Source organism: Ambystoma mexicanum, chromosome 7p (genome assembly GCF_040938575.1).
Source record: "Ambystoma mexicanum isolate Mex_15411 chromosome 7p, UKY_AmexF1_1, whole genome shotgun sequence".
NCBI lineage: Eukaryota > Metazoa > Chordata > Amphibia > Caudata > Ambystomatidae > Ambystoma > Ambystoma mexicanum.
The window spans coordinates 611,213,620-611,231,240 of record NC_090939.1 but is presented as its reverse complement, the minus strand read 5'-3'; the positions used below and the strand labels follow the sequence as shown (position 1 = coordinate 611,231,240).

Genomic DNA, 17,621 nt, shown 5'->3' with positions numbered 1-17,621 from the left:
GCCCAAAACCAGAGCTACATTGCCTCTCTGCACAGTGGCAGTGACCCTACACCTCCTCTTTAGTTGAGGTAGTGCATGGCCACTGTGTTGTCCATCATTATCAGGACATTCTTCCCCTGTACTGATGGCAGAAAAGCTTTCAGCGCTAGTCTGATCGCTCTCAGCTCTAATAGGTTGATGTGTAGTCTGGACTCTGATGGAGACCAACGACCGCTGTTAGTCAAGTCATTGGCATGGGCTCCCCACCCTGTTAGTGAGGCATCCGTGACTACTGTTATCTCCGGCCACGGTTGCCAAAAATGTTCTCCTTTCAAGATGTTCTCCCAACAGGCCCACCACTGAAGGTCTCGAGCCACTCTGTCCGGGACTTGAAGGAGATCTGACATTCTTCCTGAGAATTGCGACCATTGGGTTCTTAGTGCCCACTGGAGGGATCTCATTCTCAGGCGAGCCTCTGGCACTAGGAAAATGCAGGATGCCATGAGGCCTAGCAACCTCAAAAAGTCAAAGGCTGATAGACGTTGGGCATTTTGAAACTTGTTGACCATCTGTAGAATATCTTGAGCCCTCACCTCTGGTGGCGAGGCTTTTCCCAGGGAAGTGTCCAGGACTGCTCCAATGAACTGGAGTCTCTGTGATGGTATATCTTTGACTTTTTTAAGTTGAGGGAGAATCATAGCTTGTGAGGGAAGTGGCAGACATAATCTAGCTGGATCTGAGCTTTTTCCGGAGATAGGGGTAGACGTGGATCCCTTCCCTCCTTAGACCTGCAGCCACTACCGACATTAGCTTGGTGAAGACCCTCGGGCGGAGGTCAGCCCAAATGGCAGAACTCGAAATTAATAGTGAGAGTTGTCAATTGCGAACCTCAGGTATTTCTTCTGTTTGAGATGGATTGGCACATGGAAATAAGCATCCTGAAGGTCTAGAGATACCAACCAAGTCCTGAAGCTGGAGGGCCTGAAGGATCTGAGAAAGGGTTACCATCTTGAACTTGTCTTTCCTGAGGAAATTGTTAAATTCTCGCAAGTCCAAGATGGGTCTCAGTCATCCGTCCTTCTTTGGTACTAGGAAATAGGGGGAATACCAACCCTTGTTCCTCGCTGCTACAGGTACCGGTTCTATGTCACCCTTCTCTAGCAGGTCTACAATCTCCTGCATAAGGAGAGGGTCTGGAAGCTTCAAAGAGTTGTTCCCCGGTGGATGACTCTGAGGGGTGTGTAGGAAGGGCAGGCAGTAACCTTGGGCAACTGTCTCCAATGCCCAAGCATCTGACGTAATAGCCTGCCATTCTGCCAGATGTTGAGTTAACCTGCCCCCTACTGGTGTCTTGTGAGGGGAAACCTCAGAGGGGTTTAGAACCGGCTGACGCATATGGCGAGGGTAAAGTGGCACCTGCTGCTGCAGCTTTTGTACCTTTGACCCGTCCACCATGGATTAATCGTTTCTGGCCCCTTTGAGCTGGCTGTCCTCTGTCTTTTCCAAATGCAGTGTAAAAGCGAAAGGACCTACCCCTCGAGGAGGTTCCTGAGGGGGGATTCAGAGTCTGTCGGATTGCAGCCCCAAGAGATTTCGCTGCTGCCTTGGATGTTTGTAATCTCTCCAGGCTGTCATCAGCCTTTTTACCAAATAAAGAGGTGCTGTCAAAGGGCATGTTCAAAAGTCTGGAGCAAAACCAGACTTCCGCAACCACGCAAATCTGCGGATTGTAGTACTTGCCCGTCATGGCCCTGCTGATGCTGTCAGCAGAATCAATGCCTGTTTGAAGGGACTCGCACATTGCATCTTTTCCATCCTTGATGATGTTTAAGAATGCTTCCCTTTCTTCTCCTTCTGGGAGACAGACAGCCACAGATGAAGCACACTCCCAAAGTGTATGGCTGAATCTTGCTAGCATGCAAGTGGCGTTGATAGATTTAAGCGCCATGCTACATGCCGAAAAGACTTTTTTTGACATGGCATCAAATCTTTTATCATCCCTGTCCTGCGGAATAGTAGGGTATGCAGATCTACTGTTTGATGAAGTTGCTGCTTGTACAACCAAACTCTTTGGAGTTGGATGCTTGCTCAAATATTCAGGATCTGAAGCAGATACCCTGTATTTAGCAGAAAGTTTCTTGTTTACTGCAGGGAGAACTTCAGGAGTTTCCCAATTTGCAGAACATTTTCTTTGCAGAGCAGTATGAAAAGGAACAACAGGATCCTCCTGTGGACCTTTATCTAAGAAATCAGTAAGGTCATCCTGCTGAAAGGAAGGCGTAGGTGTAGACCACCCCATGAATTTGATTATTCTGGCGATTAGAATCCTAGAAGGGGTCTCAGCATGCTCCCCAGGGTCTGGTTTAGCAAACTACTTCTGGAGAAGTATCTAAACCACTGCCTCATGTAGAGAGAGTCTTGAATGTCTTTTAACCTGTTCTCTTCAGAGATTAATTCCTCTGGCATGGGTGTTATAGTCCTTTGTAAACCAAAGGGTCTCTCATGGTCGGAATCCTCCCCTTCCTCATATGTAGAGGACAAGGCTCTAAAATAGTCAGACCTAGGATATGGTTTAAAACCCATTTCTAGAGCAGAAGGAGCCAAATTGGTTGTCACTGGTTGAGAAAACGTTGTGGTTATCGACGTGGAAGTCAAAGGCTTCGACAAACCCGAAAAGGGCATCGAAAAAGTTTGAAAAGACTTCGATGTACTCGAGAGGATCGGGATCCTACTCGTGTCGTCGAAATTGTCGACGGCATCCTGGACGTCATGGTCGGAGTCCTCGACACCTCTGTCTGAGATGTAGTGACAGTTGTAGGTCTGTCTTTTATCGGAGTCGACAGTGGCGTCGAAGACTGCGTCGACACAACCGATTTATGGGTCGACGGGCCCTTCGACAAAGGCATCGATGACGCAGATTTATGAGTCGAAGAAACCTTCGACGACAGTGTCGATGACGCGGTCTTACTGCCTTTACTCGAGGGTTCATGACGCTCTCAGGTAGTTTCTCTCGCCGGGTGCAACGACTCGCAGCGTTTTGATTTTTCGGGTCTTTCACCCGGGGTATCACCTTTATACATCTCTGAGGGGGTCGAGGCCGTTTTCTCGAAGACGCTAAGCATTTTCTTACAGAATTCCTCCCACTTAGCTGGAGAGTGGTGTTTCGTGGGGCAGGTGACCCTTTCCGGGGAGGCAGAGGAAGAAGAAGAAGAAGAGGGAGATATACGACGCCTCTTCTTAGAGTGTTTTGATCTCGAAGACTGATGAGAACCGCTTCGAGACCTTGAACGGGAATGTTTCTTGTGTCGACGAGGAGATGAATGTCTCGACTCAGCCGAAGAAACTTTCGAGGGAGTAGAAGTTTGAAAGCTCTTACCTCTCTCTAACTTCCCCTTACGCTCCTTCAAGGCTTTCGCCGTCATGGACATACAGTCCTCACATTCCGAACAGTGCTGCTCCGACCCCAGGCACCACAAACAGATCCTGTGAGGATCCGTTAATGACATTTTCTTCCCACAGTCACAACACTTTTTGAAACCAGACCGTGGGGTCGAGGGTTCGGATGAAGAAGCCATCGTATTTAGATAATATCTTCGAAGAATAAGCAGAATCTTCCTGAAGAAAGGAACTGAGCGTCACGTTTCCGAGGTCCACAAAGCGCGGAAAAACAGAACTGAGCAACGGACGCTGCGCGAGTCTATTTATACGCACAATGACATCGGCGCCGATACGGAGGCTGTCGAGGGACACCGACTCGAGGGGCGTCGACGCGCAGCGCCCTCTACTGAAAAAATGTCCAAGGCCAGCAAGCTGGAATGGGTAACATCAAAGATAAGGAATACGTCGGAGGACACAATCCCTTCGAAATATTGATTTTATCAATAAGAGTAGCGTCTTTTAACAGAAAGGAATTAGATGTACGAACCCATTCCAACATAGAAATAACGGGGGCATGAACTGAGATCGTTATGGAGCCAATATCAGAATTAATTAAAGAAGACGTAAAAGAAGAGTCAAGGAATATATAATCAATTCTGGACAGGGATTGATGGGGAGGTGAGAAAAAGGTATAATCTGTAGTATCTGGGTGACAGAATCTCCATGAATCCATTAGATTAAGGTCATCTACATATTAAGGAAACTTTTGCATGATTTGGAATTGATAAAAATTGGAGGACGATTTTCGATCTAATGTGACGTCAATTCTTTGGTTAAAGTCCCCACAAATATAGATAATACGGTCACATTTTTTCTGCAGAAGATTCTGTTTCATGTTTAGCCAAAATAAGGGATCAGGGGTTGTGGTAACTGGTAAATTATTGACAATTGCATCTAAAATAATCCAACAACCATCTGGATCTTTTTCTTCTTTGATGAGAGAAAAACTATTTGTTTATTGACCAAAATAGAGACTCCTGCTTTTTCATTTAAAGCATTTGAGAAAAATACGTGGCCAATCCATGAGGCTTTGATTTTCTTATTCTCAGTCCAAATGTGTCTCTTGAATACATGCAAAATCAACTTTAAACTTCTTAAGTTGTGAAATGACTGTCGTTTGATGGGTATATTTTACCCTTACCTTCCAATTAACAATTTTAATAGTCATCTCTAAAAGCGTTTATGTAGTTTGAGTAAAACGCTAAGCATTATACAGCAAATGCAGATAAACTGTAAAACTATATAACAATCAGCAGGCCAATATAAAAACCAGTGTGCTGAAAACAATCCTTACAGTAGTAGTGATTACACATACGGGGAAACATATGAGGAAGGGTAGACGAGACAAAACAGATAGTAAATCATAGGTACATTAGAGATGTAAAAGGACCAGGGTGGAAAAGAAGGATAGAATATAGGAGGAAGAAACAAGAAATCCATACAAAAAATCCATAAAGAGTATATCATGGGGGTTTGAGAAGCACCAGATGAAAGGGACATATGGTATAGTAGCAGGTCAACAGGAGATAGATTAAACTTGTTAAAAATGAATGAATGGATAGGGCAGTATAGATAAAAAGAGTGACATATTAATGGTAAGTGGATTTTCTTAATACATCTTCAAGTAGCATTCGACATGAAATATGGATTTCAAAAACAATATTATACGTTAAGTTTGCAGGGAGGACAGAGATGGTTTAGCTGCCTTAATGGGTGATCCGATTTATCTCTAGAGCATTCAAGGCTATAAAGAGGTTTATAGGGTGCCGATGATTCAGATCCACTGCGAGCTATGCTGAATTTATTTTGTTTATTTTTAGTTATTTTAAAGATGGGTTGTGAGGACGCTATATCATTACAAGCAGGTATTGTTGGGTCTAAGGATTAAGTCATTTCCATCGGAGTACATTGTAAAGATTGAAGTAGGGATCAGTGAATTCCTTGGTGGGACCATCTGGGATCGTAATGATCATTCTCGCCGGCTCCATATCTAATTCCCAGATCTTTCATGAGGGATCTCATGTCTAGAAATCGTTTCCTTTTGGCTTGTGTCGGCTTGGAAAAATCAGGAGAGATAAAAAATCATGTGCCCCTGAAAAAGGATGGGAGAGTTATTGTGTATACATGTTTGCCGGGCTTATTGATGTCTAAGAAAACAGGCAATGAAAGGTTGTGAGGAGGAATTGCCGGATGAAAAACGAGGTCTAATTCACTGGGCACGTTGAAATTCCAACAGAGGGGAAAAAGTAATTCCTAATACTTTAGGAATCCAATTAGTAATGAAATAAATTGGGTCATCTGCTTCAATTTTTTCAGGGATACATAAAATTGCAGGTTATCGCTTCTTTTTCGATCTTCCAAGTCTGTCATTTCAGACTCCATTTGAATTATTTTCTGCTGCATATTTTGTAGACCTTCAACTCTGTCTTTGACAAAAGAAATTCTCTCTTCAGCTTCAACAAGTCTGCCTGTTATTACTTTTATTTAATTTTTTAAGCATTTAATTTCCTCCTGTATTTTAAAAGAATGTGAGTCTAGCGTGGAAATAGAGGTGTGAATGCTGCTAAGCTCCTCTAAGATTTTCTGCATACATTTATTTAATGTACTGTTTGATTCAGGACTTGTTTTGGTATAATTAGCCATTTTCCGGATATAAAATAATGAAGGAATAATATAGAATTTATGATTGAAGAGAGCAGACGCGATATTACTTACAGACACCGGGTGTCAGTAGTGAGTAGGCCTCTGTCAAAGAACACAGACCACGATGTAGCGTAAACCGTCACTCCATGGAATGTGGGGGGTGCCGTCAAGATAGGATGCTGAGGAACAGCGCTGCAGAGGTAAAGTGGGCACAGCAGACCAAGAGAGAGGGGCTTAGGGTTACTCACATGCTTCACCAGTAACCAGCAGTGTAACAGCCCGAAGTGGAGAAATCATCCCGCAACTCAATGCCTCAAATCAAGATGACAGCACTACAGAAGTGAGCGGGTCGGGAGCCAAGTTTCCAGATAGGTCCAATGCAACACATCAACTTGGCGACATCCAAGAGTCCTCCAGCCGAAGTAAAGGTGCTTTCAAAGGTGCATCATTCCATTTGACTCCGGCGTAGCTGAAGCAGAGGCATCCAGCCGGTGTGATGTGGATAGCGTCCCCTCGCGGCTTCAAAGACGGTGCTCCACCTGTTAACAACAGGTTTCCCAGCCAGCAAATGCATTGGAGAGCAGGTAATTGTTTATATAGTGCACACCTATATTTTGACTATCTTCTGTTAATATTGCCCATATTAACGATTATTTCACTCTGTCAGAGAGAGCTACGAGCTTACACCACCATCTTGGTGCCGCTTGGCCACGCCCTCATAAGTCTTTCATTCTGATATGGGTTTGTGAATCTCCAAATTACGTATTCTTTCTGTATTTTAGGAACTTAGCAAGGTTTACCCCCTGAAGATGGGACTTAGTTCCCGAAACGCGTTGGGCCAAGAATGTTGTCCTTGCATTTAGGTGTTAAATAGGCGAGAGGTTGACTGTTATGTATATGTGTTCTGGTGTGCTTGGGACACATTTTCCCCCCTATTACCTTTAATTTTCTTTGAATGGTTTTGTTCACTGTGTCTTATGTCAATTTTTATATATTTGCAAAAAAACTGCTCTCATAAATATTGATTTTCTTTTCATCAAATTATTTTATAAATATCTTCTTGACATCCATTAAGTGTGTGAGGCCACTTCTTTGACCTCATTCTATTCAGTGTGCAATTGCATTCTGGATGGTCCACGTTCAGACATTCTCTGTGTTTGTATTTCTTGTTGCTACATAGGCATACTCCTTCTGCAATATTGCACCTGTGACCAATATTTGCTTAATTGATTCCCATTATCTAGAACGTTGCTATACAAGTATTTGAATCTTTGAGTGCAGCCTCCATGTCTTTTGAGCCTATGAAGATTTACAATAGCAGTGGTGCACATGCTTTGTATTGCCCTGTAACGATTATACTTAACAAAACTAGTGAATCTAAGTTAAAGATTGTATAGTCAGGCTTGCATCATAGTAGATAATACAAATCTATTTTTCATGCTTTGGTTTATGCTATGCCATAGTTTTAATGACCCAAGACTATGCGATGGGAATTGCCTGGGAGCTGGGAAAGTAGGCATAGGTGACTCAAAAGTCAGATTGGCAGAGACAATTGCAGTCAAAGTTGTGACAGGGAAGGTACTACCACTCAATGGTTACTTGTGGTGTCTTGAGAACCTATGAGAGGAGTGCTGGGAAGAGACAGATCCTGCCTTCTGGGTTTTAGTAGTTCACATTTTCATTAAAAAAAGGGGTGGCCCCCTTTCGGCTGATAGGAACAGCGTGTAAGGCATAATGATTTCAACTGTATACGTTTTCTTTTCATAACCAATGCGCAGCTTTGAGCAGATCTTTGCCGTCTCATTATGAGCCTCATAGCAGAGTTCCTTATCCATGCAGGAGTTGTAATGTGTATGCAGGGAGACCAAGATAAATCTCATCGGCAGAACTCAAATATAAGCAAGAGAAGGCTGTAGCTCTCAAAGCAAGGCAGAAACTATTCTTTCTTAGGTGATGGTAAGAGCCTTTGACAATGGTAAAAGTCAGGGTGGACAGTGGTTGGCTCGCATCAAGCAATAGAGAGGTGTTCCAGACTCATTTTACTGAGGTGTGGGTGGTGCCCAGGGAAGATTACCACTACATATGCAAACAAAGATTGGAGTGGGGGCAGAAAAGAATAGACCTGTGTGAATTTCGGGGTGTTTTGGCATATCCTGATGTTGATAGCTGCAAGGCGGGCAAGGATATGGGAGTGTGTGTTGTCGGCATGATCCTAGCTGGAGTATTATTTGTGTACCATCATTGTCACTGTAGCAGGAAGGGCTGGAAGCTCCGATGACTGAAGTGGTGTGCACAGGTCAATATTCAAAAAGGCAGAAGCCCAAAGGTAGAAAAATACTCAATGACTGGGTTGGGATTGGAAAGATGGTGGCCTGACAGTCAGGGCCCCTTGGGAAGAAAGGTCGGGATCCATGATGAAGTGGCTGACAGTGTCAAAAGCAGAAGACAGATCTACAATGATCAGAGCCCCAGTTTCAGTCTCCATTCCAATGACAAGCTAACCACATACTTTGCCTGGGCAAACCCTACTTTGGCTGAATCCAGAATGTTGTTTTCCTCCATGAAGGACTAGTTCTGTTTAAGGAGCATATCCGACAATGGGAGATCGATACTGGTCTTATGTTTCACAGTTACTGAAGGTGGAGGTATGTTTTTCTCAGCAAAAGTGTGATGAGGGAATGTTTGACCTGAGAACAGTTGCAGCGAGAGAGCCACAATGAGTTAACATCTACTTGTGAGATAGAGCAGATCTTTGATAAAGATCGGCACGTTCTTTGCTTGGGCTTTGATGAAGTGGTTAGGCAGAAGTCAAACTGGGTCTCCGAGTGTCTAATAATGGTGGCTGGTGCTTTGCAATGATTTGCTGTACTTGCTATAAACGTTGAAATTATTGGATTGTTGAATAGGGTGTCTGGTAGGGATTAGTGGTTACCAAACCATGAATAATCAATGTTGTTGTTGTTGTGTTGCAGGGGATGCTAAGGTCACTACTGCCCACTTGCCCTGACTAATATCTTTCTAACCTGAACTGCTGCACAATCGTACTTCTTTATGTAGTACCTCTGTGAAGGGAGAGGCTTAGCATCACTGGGACCATACCTCAAGCTGCTAGTATACAGGTACTGATTAATATTCTACATACAACTCATTAGGCACACATACAAGTTTATATCCATCAGTGCTAGCTTTGACTCACACCAAACATTTACAGAGTAGAATAGGCCATTTCTGCTAACAAGACACCCAAAACACAGTGCCACCTAGAACCCATCACTCGAAGTTCACCTCTAGATCAGTGTGTCTCGAATCTGTAGGTGTACCTCCAGTAAGGGCTACGAGGTGGCGCTGCACTATGTGTGCCGTGTTAGTTAAAATGTCTTATTTTACTTTTGCATTACAGGTAGGTTTGTTCTTGCTTTCTTTAACCCCACCATAATATTGATGGTGTTAAAAACATTAACAAAGATTCACAGGTGTGGTAGCGCAGAGGGCTATGAAATATCTGCGGGTAGAAAAAGGAAAATTGACTAGTCACCATATCTACAGGCCATGTAACAGTAAGTATCCAAGGATAAGCCATGAACTTCTTGAACTGCAGTCCGGTTTCCTGAAAGACAATGAAAACAACATAATTGTTTATGTTTACAGCCATGATTCATAAATGTTTTTTGACAGAATATTGATCATACTATCATATTGCTAGACTATGAACATTGGCATTACTGGTTAAGCATTCACAAATTATGCTCTTCCACCCATTCACCTACACCCCACGACCAGTAACAGGGGTCCTACAAGGAGCATCCCTATCTCCCCTGCTCTTCAACATCTATCTAAACCCTCTCCCCGCATTCATCCGCTCCTGCAATCTTACCTGCTAAAACTACGCAGACGACACCCAGATCATCCTTAAAATCCCCAAATTCGCCATTTTCCAACCATTCAGATCTGTCATGCCTCTTTGATATTGACTACTGGATAATGTCCAACCACCTCATCCTCAATTATTGGAAAACTGAAATCCTAGTCTGCAGAAAAACAGCGCTCCTCCCCCAACCTATTCCCTGGCCGCAAACCCTAGGCCCCCTAACGGCAACCTCCACCTCAGTGAAAAACCTCTGATGCAAAATGGACACAAATGTATCTCTCTCGCAACACATCAACTCCGTATCCAGAACCTGTTTATTTCATCTACGCATCCTCAGGCGTATCTTCTGTTACCTTACCTATCCTCACCGTTTCTCTGCGATCATCTCCATCATCCTCTCCCGCTTGGAATATGCAAACTGCATTTACTTAGATGCACCAGCGTTTCAGCTAAGGAAACTGCAAAGAATCCAAAATGCTGCAGCCTGTCTGCTCATTAACCTACCTCCCAGAGAGCACATCAGCCCTACACTAAGAGTCCTCTATTGGCCCCCTATTGGTCGATGCACTACCTTTAAAGCCATGTGCATCACCCACTGGTCCATCTACAACACCGGCCAGGAATTCCTTCAAGAAAAAGTCACTCACTACCACCCGAAAGGAATCTCAGATCTTGCACAGCATCCCTCCTGGTTGTCCCACAATACAACTCCTCCAGACTTAGTGGATCCTCCTTCTCCGTCCAAGCGCCGAACTGGAACTCCCTACCCCTGCACATTCACAATATTGACAATCACCTGGCATTCAGAAAGTCCCTCAAACCCCTCCTCTTGAAAACCTCCTGCACTCTACACTGTCGATTAGCACACAGAAACGCTAACCCAAAGACAACACTCCTATCCACCAATACCCCACGGATGCTGGCAGCATTCTGTGCAGCAGACTGTGACAAACTATCATCCTCCCCTCACCACCCCTGTCCCTCCGGGCCCCTCTCCCAATGCTCAGACTTAAGCTCCAGGGAGACCACGAATAGCGAACGCAACCAATCGCATTGGACCAAGAAAAAGAACATTGCAGTTGAACTCCATCCAGGTGTACAATACGTATACCTTATACCACGTATGTGGACACAGACATGGCCACCCATCCATGCGCCTATGCTATTCCGGTCTTGGGTTTTAATGTCTGCCAGTGTGGTTGGGTGTAGTCACTCTCTAAAGCCTTGTGTTAATCCTCACTAAGGGCTATGTCTCTATGAATAGCCTTGAGCTCACCAAACTTCCTAGACATAGCCATCCCCCTAAGGTCCCTAATGAATACTTTGAACGTTTGCCAGAGCTTGCCCTGTGATAATGTATTGTTGTCGTTAGTTTGAAAGAAGGTATGGATAGCCTCTTCAATGGTCATTCTGAACACTAGATCCAGCAGCGCCAATGACTTAAATAGCAACGCTGCACGATCCCAAATATGCCCACCCCAAGCCAGAGAAAGCACCATCAGCGAGTGATCAAAGTACGTGGAAGAATACCAGCTACCACTGTTTGCCCCACTATGCACTCTGAGATTAGAAATAAGTCTATCCTAGATTACATATATTCCATTGAGTAATAAGAAAACCTGTGTCGTTGGCTGTAAAGTCTGCCATATATCATAGTTGAAGCCCATTCTTTTGGTTCAGGATGCAGGCTACCGCCTTCGCGAGTGATCTGGGCGTCCTATCCGTACAATCTAGGTCTAGGTTTAGGTTTAATATTGGGTTCATATCTCCCCCTCAGATAACTGATGTCAAAGGGTACATCATAAGCATATCCACAAAACTTACATAGAACCCCAGATCATCCAGGTTGGGCCTGTATGAACTCACCAGTAGCACTTCCCTACTCAATAGCTTACATTGTACAACATCATATTGGCTGTTCGTATCTATACGTTCGTATATATCGCTTGTGAATGAAGGTCAGGACACACCAGCACGAACGAGAAATGAGTGTAAAATATATTGTTCCCCCATCCGTTGGCAAAGGTAACAATCCCACTCCGCTGTGCATAGGTCTTCTGCAAGAACAAAATATGCACATTATGCAGTGTCACATGGGACGCTATCTTCCTAGCTTTGAAGTAATTCCTGAGCCCCCTCACATTCCAACTCAGAAGGTTAACAGTCCCCATAGAGGCTTAAGGTACATTGCATAGCTCCACCTTCATACATGTCATGTGCTCCAACAGAATTAATCTATAATCATCGTTGATCTGTTCTGTGTGCTTGCCAAAACACTTTTTGAAGAGCTTTCCCCCTCAACAGTCTCCCTCTCCCCTCACCCCACCTCCCTCATTGCCCCCCACCCAACCAGAGCCATGTCTCACCCCTCAACCCTGCCCTCCTTAACCCCAACTTTCTGCCAGACAAGCAACCTTGCATACTGGAACACTGCTTCAACTTCCATCAGCCTCTAATACTATCCCGGCCACCTTTACCAAAGATACATGAGTAAGAACCCAATTGCCTGCTGTAAACTACTGCACCGCCCATCGACATGGACTACATCACAAACAGATGAACAGAAAAGTAAGACGGTTCTAGGCCACAGCCGAAGTCAACTGTCATCGCAAGCATGTCAGAGTCTGCAGCATCATACAGTTCTATTGCCTCTTTATTAGCGCCTTTCAAGGTCTGGACGGGTATGTTGGCCTCAATGAAGGCCACTGCTTCCTGGGACCGCTCTTTCCCTGGGCAAATCTTTGGCCCCCAGAAAAAATCTGTGCGCCAATTGCACAGCAGCAGTGTCTTCGTAGCACAATGGATCGTTTTCCCTCGCCAGTCACAAGATGGTGTCTCAGTCGGGTAGTTCAGGAGTCTTACAATGATAGGCCTGCGAGGAGCGGCGGGTTTGGGTTTCAGCGATGGGGTTCTAGGCACCCGTTCAATCACAAATGCTGACAAGGCGGCCTGGTTCCCAAGCAGTTCTTTAAGTAGGGCCTCCACTGCTTCTTCCATGGGGCTTGGACCAAAACCTTCAGGGAGTCCCATGATGATATGATAGTTTATTTATAATGTGCTGAATACCCAGAGGTTTCTAAGCGTGAACCCGGAGATCAAACCTGTGTTGTTCCGTGTCGTCTTGCTTCCAAAGCGAGCACGTTCTCTCTGAGGTATCGTCCCGAGACTGGATATTGCTTCTCCTGCACCTGGACTCAAAGTCCTTGCACTTGAGCAAAGCCCTCTTTAGGTCTTTGACCATTCCTGTCACTTGATTTTTGAGGGACACCGTCGTTCTCAGCCACTCCAATGCGTGTCTCCATCTCCGTCACTCTTGAGCACACCCTCTCCATTTTGCCATTCAATGTACTGATGCTAGTAGTGATACCATCCAGCTTATCTGTCATTGTGGCAAATCCAACCGGCATACTCTCCATAAGCTGCTTGAGGTTTGGGGTCTCTTGTTCTTCATTCCCCACTTGCTCACTTGATTCAAAAGGCGGCTCAGCTCAGGGTCTGCTGGTTTGATGTGCAAACGCCTCCAGATTGCCCTGTTTCTTCTGGTTGCCTCCTCCTTTTGTCATGGCAGCCAATGGGAACAGGCCTACTGCGATACCCGGCTGAGGGGGTGGTGGTCCAGTGTAGAGCTGCAGGGTATAGCATATACCCCCTAGGCAGCAGATCAGCCAGAGCCACACACTGCTGCCACAGGCGACTCGCAACCAGGACCACCTCACAGCCAACCACCACACCTAAGTGTTAAACAAGTGGGCACCATCATAAATTACTCCCAGTAGATGACTCAAAAGGCCTGCGCGGCCCCACTTTGTTCTGCATTGTGCACTACTGGCACCAAGAATCACAGGCTGCGCCTCACCAGGCATATGAATTTATGCAATCCAATCTTCAGGCGAATGCTGGTCTCTCCAGTGTCGCAGGCCAAGCACCGTCCCACAGCCACAGCACACGGGACTCAACCAACGTTCGATGGGCCCCTAGCGCTCTCCCAGCATTAGTCAGACAGGATGGCTGCCCGCGCTCAGGGCACAGTGCTCATGGTGATGTAGGTGACACCAAGACAGCCCGTCCACCACCTCGACCCAGCGGCAGTCCATCTCCACCCAAGGTGCCACCGCTCCAGGCACGCAGGTGCTGTAGCAAATTTTGATCCAGAGGGTGATCGTGCAGCCTGCTAGTTGTCCGCATCCACAGTGCGTTGTATGCAGTCCAGGGGGCACCTGAAGCTGGAATCGGACCAGACTCTGCGCCCCACCCGGGTCAGCCCACTTATCCAGTTTCAAGATCACATGGGCACGCTCACAAGCGTGTCAAATACTCTGCTGAGAATTCAAGTTAGCTCTTCAGTCATGGTCAGGGGCTGCACTAGTGTTTCTGACAGCTAGCAGAACTCTTAACTGAGCAGACGGTCCATTAAAATAACGAGCTGGTCTGATGATCTAAGGCGATCACAAAGGCTCAGAGAAGTGCAGCCATGTTGCAGACTGCTCAGCAGCACCCATCAAACTTCATTATTGTGAGGGGAGAGGGGTAGCAATAAAGTACAGCTTGCCCAAGCACACACATCAGAACACTATAAAGGAAGGTCCACACATTATATTATGGAAACCATACTACCTATATAAGGTCATGCATCAAGAAATATCCGCAGTACAGGTATGCCCTTAAGGTTACAGGTAGTAATACTTTTGGTAAAGTTTGTCCACTTTTTAAAATGAAGAATACGTTTTATTCAGATAAGATACCGATATCCATCAAAGCATAATGCAAAAGATTACACAATTAATCACATATTACAATAATATTACAAAATCACATATTTAAAACTTCCAAAAATCCAAAATATATAGCACTACAAGAACACCCTAAAAACAATCACAGATTTAAAAAATAAAAATATACAGATTTAATCAAAAATGGTTGTCTACACCAAGCAGCATCAAAATATTTGGTCAATTCCATGAACACTTTCGGGGATAACGATGACTTAAAAAACACAAGGACTGTTCTAGAGCTCATATGGGAGGCAATAAGGGACATCAAAAATGTTCTCCTATATCTTTTGTATATCGGAGAGAGAAATAAAAAATAACATGACATACTATTTCACTTATATTTACACAGAACGGACAACCGTCTGCCTTCTTTGCATCCCATTTTGCAATCGATGATGCAAGGGGTAACAAATCAAATCTGAATTTAGTGAGCAGAGCACACTTTCTGCGGCATAATATCCACTCCAATTATGGCTCACAGCCCCAAAACAACGTTGTAAATAAATACTCAATAGACATGGGGCCAAATTTAGCACTTCTCAATAAATGGATCCTAGACCAATCCTCATAATTTTTCTTATTAGTACCTGGCGAGGGGGATGTAGCAGCCTCCCAGCCAATGAGGAGGCTCAGAACAGGGTCTTTGCCACACGGTTCAAACCCAGCTCCAAGTTTCCTCAGAGCGGGAGGCCGCCATCTTTCCTCGCCTGGAATCAGCTAAGTGTACTCCATGCAGCCCAGTGTCCTCATCCTCCCGCCCCAATGCGCCTTTTCCACATATTTAGGCCCCTCTACCCCCACCCCACTTACCTTGTGCTAACTTGTCCCTCGCCTGCACCGGGAACAGTAATGTTTCTGGCGCATCTCTGACTCTCGAATGGCCACCATGGAGAGGGAGAAGGGACTATGTTTAGTTCCCTTCTCCCCATTTCATGGCGGCCATCTTTTTTTGTACTTTTATCACGAGCTGAGAAACAGCAAACACGCCCTTTCACAACTTGTGACAAAAGCACTATTATTTTCTATTATATTAGGCCGGGTACTAATAGCAATATAGCCCTTGCAGGAGGGCATTACCAGTTAGCTACTGTCCTGGGGCTTAACTGACCGGTAATGCCCCCATGATCTGGTTATATTGATTTAACAATGAGGTATATGTTATGGCCCAATTTTTGTTTAGCAATAGCGAGCCAAGGATGGCTTTATTATTTTAATTATTTTAAAGACTGGGAAAAGCTCCCGGGCCTGACAATTTACTAACCAGGTTTTTTTCTGAATTTACCTTGTAATTGAAACTCTTTTCTAATTCCGTTTTGTAATGAAATAAACGTGGATGGATTGCATGGAGTTGCTTACCGGCTGCAATCATACCAATTATCAAAAAGGTGGATATAAATTACCCAGAAATGTATCATCCTATCTCCTTGATAGATAGTATGGCAACATATATATTGTAAGATTATCCTAGCCAGACTGCAAAATTGGGTCTCAGATAATAATTTAATATCAATTCTGCAAAGTGGTGTCAGAGAAAATAGGGGCACAATTCATCATGGTTCCCCTTTAGGTTTACTGACTGAGAAATATGTTAAAAAACATGCATTTGTACATAGTTTTTAAAGGATTTGAAGACTTTTCGACAAGGTGAATAGGAATTTGTTGTGGTCCATTGTAATGTCAACTAATATACTGCGAGGGATCAGAAATGTGAGGCGGACTACTTTGTGAAGGTTTTTCAAAAGATGCCATTTTATTAACTTAAAAGGTTGGATAAATGCCTCACTATCCCTACCCTGACAAGGATTTCCCTGCCTAAAATAAACTAAAGGAAACACTCAAACAAAAGGTTCTGTCCCTCACACTTGTATATTTTATTTATTTTAAGTATTGGGTATTTTTAATGCGCCTATACAGCAAATGGTGTTTCAAGGCACAACAAGACAGATGCTGGTGGGGTGTGGGGGGGCAGATGATGACAAACAAAACACGGTCTTACTAGGCCTTGTGAAATTTCGACCGTACATGTGCAGAACAGGAAGTGCAGGGGAGTGGAGATGGGGGGGGGGGAGCAGAAAGCGCTAGTGCTAAGGATGGATGAGAAGTGCAGGTCGGAGTGGTGAGCGTGCAAGTGCTGGGGGGGAGGGGAAGGTGAGGGAGGGCCACTGGGCTAGGTAAATGCTTAGGGGAGGCCAGGTGGACAGGCGCCAGGGGAATGCAGAAGTGTAGGGGAGAGAAGGTCCACAAGCAAGTGCTAGGATGGTGCTGAAAGGGCTCAAGGGGTGCATGCACATCCAGGCTATTGCAGGGGAGGGACCCGGAAGGGCAAGTGAGAGTGAGGGCTGGGGCGGGGGGTCAGGAGAGAAGGAAGTGCTGGGTTAGACTGGGCACAGAGGAAGGAACCAGTCAATTGCTGCAGAAGAGGGACATTAGCAGCGAGGGGAAGAGGGAAGGAAGAAGGGAAAAGGAGCGTCTTCAGAAACTTCTGGAACTTAAGGGGATCTGGCCCAAGTCTGAGAGGGGCAGGGAGGCCATTACAGAGAGGATCCTGCGGAAGAGAGACACCTACCCCCCACTCTCTGCTTGGAAAATCATCTGATCTGCAGAGAATTGGAGCTGGAAGACCAAAGGGCTCTAACAGGGAGATATTTAGGCAAAGAGTTGGATGGAGCAGGGTCCCAGGCCCCAGAAAGCCTTGCGGATGATGCAGAGGGTCTTGCGCTTGATCCTTGCAGCAACCAGGAACCAGTGGAGAGATTGTAGAGCTGGAGATATGTTGTCCCTGTGCTTGAAGCCAAGGATACGTTTTGCAGTCCTATTCTGGATTAGCTGGAGGGGGCGAGGGGAGGAATTAGGAAGATTGAGGAAGAGGCTGTTGCAGTAGTCCATCCTGGAGAGGACCAGAGCTCTGGAGACATTGGGTC

At 45.1% G+C, this 17,621-nt stretch overlaps 1 protein-coding gene across 5 annotated transcripts in view; it reads right to left on the bottom strand.

Annotated features, from left to right (window-relative positions):
- LOC138526199 (cohesin subunit SA-2-like) overlaps positions 1-17,621 on the bottom strand; it is a 2,217,157-nt gene that overhangs the window by 1,899,511 nt on the left and 300,025 nt on the right. For all 5 annotated transcript variants that reach the window (XR_011283519.1, XR_011283520.1, XR_011283521.1 and 2 more), the window contains exon 6: positions 9,596-9,667. Coding sequence is in view for 2 of the 5 variants with exons in the window: in XM_069636632.1 (XP_069492733.1) it covers positions 9,596-9,667 (72 nt within the window). In the remaining 3 variants the exon portion in view is untranslated. The remainder of the gene's footprint in view (positions 1-9,595; positions 9,668-17,621) is intronic.